The 5,550-nt window shown below is 48.1% G+C and overlaps 1 protein-coding gene across 1 annotated transcript; it reads left to right on the top strand.

Moving 5' to 3' along the window:
• Nucleotides 1-1,068: 1,068 nt before the first annotated feature.
• noc (no ocelli) lies at nucleotides 1,069-4,614 on the top strand. The gene is made up of 2 exons (XM_046621262.2): nucleotides 1,069-1,528; nucleotides 1,662-4,614. The coding sequence occupies exons 1-2, from the start codon at nucleotides 1,442-1,444 to the stop codon at nucleotides 3,045-3,047; spliced, it is 1,473 nt and encodes a 490-aa protein (XP_046477218.1). The 5' UTR covers nucleotides 1,069-1,441; the 3' UTR covers nucleotides 3,048-4,614.
• Nucleotides 4,615-5,550: the final 936 nt, after the last annotated feature.

Genomic DNA, 5,550 nt, shown 5'->3' with positions numbered 1-5,550 from the left:
GGACCGGTGAAACTGCTCACGACGCGGCACTAAACGTCAACGACTCGTTGGTGTACTCGAAACATCTGTGAATTAGTAGCGACGCGAGGCAAGGCAGTCAGGCAGACAGGGTAGCGAGTTGCGGTCGTTAGCGGTGCCACCGCCGCCGTTTGTGAGGCAGACTCGAAATATCAATTATGTCATCAGAATGTAGACGACGAGTACGAGATGAGAAATAGAGCAATCTCGTTATCGGGTTTATACATAGTCACAGGAATGGTGAAAAAGAGACTTCACACGGTGTGAATCAGAACGCGAGAGCGACGACGGAAACGTTGAACAAAACGGGTGCGTTGCACCCTCGAGAATCGTCGTACGATCTCGGGAAAGGCAACATGGGGGGAGGGGGAGGGAGAAAAAAAATACGTCGAAGGGTAAGTGGCAACGAGTCCCGTCAGTCGATACTATCAATTAAAATGCTTTTCACGAAATTGTAGGCAAACAGCTCGTAAGTGGCTGTCATTCGTTATTCGACGCCGGGAGTCGTTCGGTCGCCCGGGTGAGCAATCAATCACTCGACATGTTCTACCCTACGCCGTTTCCCCCCCCCCCCCCCCCATCGGCATCCCCCACCGCGCGTCACCCCATTACGTTTCTATTTTGAAAGCTGCTTATTAAGCTTGCGGGTAACAGGCGGAGAGAGAGAGAGAGAGAGAGAGAGAGAGCGATGTGCCGAAGGGGCGACGCGAAAGGGCGAGAAAGAGAGAGGAAGAGGAGACAGACAGACAGGTTTCACGGTATAAAATATCGGGTTGCTGCGCGGCGCCGCAGCTCAGCAGCGCCCGTCGAGCGGGGGGCGGGGAGGCTGTAAAAGCGGTGAAATATCAAAGTCGGGATGGGAGCTGTCATCGTCGGGCTAACATCATGGGTGGCGTGTTGAATTAGAATGCTGCCTCCCCCTCCCGCCGCTCCCCACCACCCGATGCTCGCTCTAGTGGGGATTGAGAGGCGGCGGCGGTCTGGAGGGGGATCCGACAGGCGGCGCGAGTGTCGCTCGCCACTCCAGAATCTCAGGAGGTCGCGGAAGCTCCTCACTTCTTCACCGGATCCCGAACAGTTCGCGTCGCTTCGTCGTTCGATGATAATTGTCGGTCGATTTTTTTTTTTCCCCGTTTTTCGTTGATTTTTCTTATCTTAATCCGTAAGTTTCACCGATGTTGAATCGTTGTTGCAACGCGTGCGGTCAAATATACAACGGTAATTTATGAACCAGTTCATCGTGCTCACTGACTGATTGTGAGATAGTTCCATTCGACTAGGCGACCCTCGCTACGGTTGCCGACGATCGTCATCGTCGTCGTCGACTTTCGGTCGGACCAGTGATCTGTGATCGTTTCGTTGAAACGGGTACCTCTTCTGTGTTATTGTGGATATATACGCTTCGGTATTACAGTGTGGACAAATGGTTGTGCTTGAAGAAAGCGGCATGTTGACCTCCGGACATAATCAGTATCTTCAACCGGATTACCTTTCCCCCCTACCTACAACGGTTGGTATTTCAAATTTCAAAGACCGTATTCCGTTTTCCTCGTTCATTCGAATCATTTCGAAACGTCGAATTCTCGATCTCAAATTTCTACAATCGGATAACTAAACTCCATTTTCGTTTTTCCGTGTTACAGCTGGACGCCAAGAAGAGCCCCCTGGCTCTGCTGGCGCAGACGTGCAGTCAGATCGGTGCGGACTCACCGACGAAACCGATGATCTCTCCACTGGACAAGCCGTCGAAGGGAATCTCAGCGTCGAGTACGCGTTCTCCACCGGCGGTAAAACTCGAAAGAACGCGATGCAGCCCGCAGGAATCCAAGCCACTTGGCTTCAAGCCTTACGAGACTAACGTCGTGACAAAGAAGTCGTCCTCGTCCTCCTCGTCATCCGAGGACGGTCGGCCGGGTTCGAAGGCGAGTGTGCACAGTGCGAGTGGGCAGGATAACAGTGCGATAGTGTGTGAAAGTACGACGCCAAGCAGCGGGGACAAGAAGTCATTGTCCTCCGGAAGCGGGACGCCGTTGAGCAGAAAATCAGCATCACCGCCGACGGGCGGCGGGCGAAAGACGCCCGGCGATGCCCGCGACAAGACGAACTCTTCGCCGCACGGCCAAGCCGCCTCCGGAGCCAGCCCCATAATCCGATCCGGCATGGAGATCCTCTCCGGCCATCAGAAGGACTCGGCCGCCGCGCTGAGCGCCTACAAGCACTCCGGCTTCGGGGGCAGCGCGCTGTGCTGCCCCCCGGGCCTCGCTGAGAATCCCGCCTTCCGTCCGCCCTTCGCCGGCGCCTCGCCCTTCTCCCATCACCACGCCGCAGCCGCCGCGCTGCTCGGCTATCCGGGCCCGACGCCAGGCTCGGGGGCCGGAAGCCCTTACCTGAGCTACGCACGGGTAAAAACACCGGCCGGTGGCGAGGCGCTGGTCCCCGTTTGCAAGGACCCATACTGCACCGGGTGTCAGTACAGCATGCACAACGCGCAGATGATGATGGGCGCCGGCTCGTGTCCCAGCGGCTGCACCCAGTGCGACCACCAGAAATACGGCCTGGCGATGGCGCTCTCGAGTCTGGGACCTATGCCGCCGCCCTCGTTGTCGTACCAGTCATCGATGGGGGGCGGAAGGCCCTACGTCTGCAACTGGGTGGCCGGCGAGTCCTACTGCGGCAAGCGGTTCTCCGCCTCTGACGAGCTCCTCCAGCATTTAAGGAGCCACACCAACCTCGGCGGTGGTGACCCCGCGACCTCCTCGGCCAGCCTCATGACCGCTCCGCCCCACGCTCACCCGCTCCTCTCGCCCTCCGCGGCCCTTCACCGCGCCGCCGCCGCCGCCGCCGCCGCCTACCCAGCGCCGTCCCTCAGCCCCCTCAGCGCCAGGTATCACCCCTACGGCAAGCCGCCGACGGGACCGCTGCCGGCTTCTCTCGCCGCATCTCCGTACAGCGCCTTCAACGCTCTGGGACCCTACTACTCGCCCTACGCGATATACGGACAGAGGATCGGTGCCGCGGTTCATCAGTGAATTTTAATTGTCGATTCTTCGTTACCAGTGGGTGGTTAACTGTAAATACCAACTTTTCGTTGTCGGTTTTACTTATATATATTTTTTATTTTCCTGTCTTCTCTCGCTAGTTACAAGCTGCTGTCTAGCGGTGGACGCAGTTCTGTTTTCACGAAGCGCCGAATCAAACGTTGTTGAAATACTTCGAGTTTATCATGTACTGTATATATATGTATATATATATATACACACGCATACATACATACATACATATATATGCATACATGGTATATGGATAATTCGTGAATTAACAATATTTTACGTTGCGACGTTACATTGCATTATCGGCGCAACTAATCGTATAGTTATATTGATGGGACAAAGTACCATCCGTGTGCGTAAGAATCTTACATTTGTATTATACGTTTATTATTGTTATTATTATTATCATCATCATCATCATCATCATCATTATTATTGAGTAATCTCGTTACGCCATTAATTGTATAGATATATGACATTGCGTGAGAACACTTGATCTATGCGACGGCTATGCCACTATTGTTACTACTACCATTACTAAATAATATTGTGTTACCCTCACTTTATTTTGACAACTGAAACCAATCGGCTTGATAGCTTTGCGATTTACGGGATTGACGGCTGAGCTCGGGAACTGTGGAGAGTGAGTGTTCCGCTCCAATATCGCAGTGCTGTTCCCTTGCTTCTTTTTTTTTCCTCTTTTTATTTTCTTTCCGTTTCAAACAATCAATCACCCCGCATAACGTTATTCGCTGAGTTTGACATGTTCTCTGCTGTAAAGTGCGCGTGTGTTGTATACTTTTCTTCGAATTTTCGTTTTTCTATGTTGGTCTGTTTCGTCCTAGAAAAAAAAAATTCGTAATTATACATACATTGTAGAGATGTGTTGTGTATATAATGGAGCAAATATGGGGAAGAAATTTGAAATCGACTATTGCGCGACTGTGTTTACATAATATACGTTCACACACGTGTGTATACGTGTATATATAAATACATACATATATATACATATATGTATATGTATATACATATATATGTACTTCACGCGTATGCAATTCAATGTCCATAATATAAACTGTGATATTATATTATTCTTCGAGAGTTATTCATATTATAAATAATAATTATCATGTATGTGTATATACATATATAAATGCGTGCACATACATTCATACACGTAATATTTTGAAGTGAAAGAAATACAGTGAAAATCACAAAAAAAAAGTATAACAATGAATATATGTATATACATACACGTATAAATATTAATATTGTAATGTTTTTCAAAGTTTATTATTATATACCTGTATAATTTTAATCATTTCCGGCCCGTTATCTCAATACATACTTACATATAAATACATTTATCCGTGAAATGCGTACGTATATAATACCACATTTTGCAGTTGTGTACCAATTCTGACTCGTCTGTATATTAATTACTATAGTATGTAATGTTCGGTGAAGAAAACTTGGAAAAAAAAAATCATGGATTTCATGATTCACGCGTGAAATATCAGTAATTAAACGATAATGAAACTTACACTTTGTCTTGTTATTTATCTCTTTATCCTCGAGACGGTATTCGATGATTATTATTTTCAATTTTCTAGCATCACGATTTCACAGGAAATTTCACGCTTCTCGCCCGCTTGCGCCTGATAAATCAGTCAAAAAAATCCGTCACCGATACGTAATATTAGATGTATCGGGTAATCTGATCAACCGTGACAATGATGACGAAAATAATAATATCAATGAAAACGATGAAGTGATTGGAAAAGAAAATAGAAAACGGTAAAGTATTGCGATGAAGCTAATCGCATGAATAGCAACAAGAATAACAGCGTGAGAATAACGATAATCTTCTGGCACGCGATCAGCCTAATATTACACATGTGTATATGATTTAATTATTGGCCATATGCATATGTGTACGTATACGAAATTATGGATAAACGAGGCGCGTGTAAATAATCGTCAAGCTTTCCATACTGCTTTAATAAACATGTTTGTAGAATGATACAATACAGGCCCTTTACCATTGGGGGGGATATTAATCAACCCGTCACTTAACATTATTACCCCGTCTCTGCACCCTTTGCCGTGTTGTATAGCTATAATATACAGCAGCGTTTAATGTATGCGTGTATGTGTAGGTACACGTAACTGGACGTGCCTACGTATTTTCTAGTACCTTCTCTTTCTCTACTTCTGCCGCACCTATAATTCGTACGCGTTTAAACGCGACCCCCTCTCTCCTTCTCTATAAGCCAAACCAGAAAGCGTCGTTAAGTTACCGCCTGCTGCACTCGCACGTATAAGGCATAAAGGTTAACGGGGCTGTTTGCGTGTGGGTAATGGGACGAATCCGTCTTGCGTGATGAGCCGAGATAGGGGTGCCCTGGAACATAAAAGGCGAGTGAGCGAGCACTGTGCCCTGGAGCCGAAGCCATCCCGAAGCGGGGGTTTCGAGACC

Source organism: Neodiprion pinetum, chromosome 4, assembly GCF_021155775.2.
Source record: "Neodiprion pinetum isolate iyNeoPine1 chromosome 4, iyNeoPine1.2, whole genome shotgun sequence".
NCBI lineage: Eukaryota > Metazoa > Arthropoda > Insecta > Hymenoptera > Diprionidae > Neodiprion > Neodiprion pinetum.
This window is presented reverse-complemented; position numbering and strand designations above follow the sequence as displayed.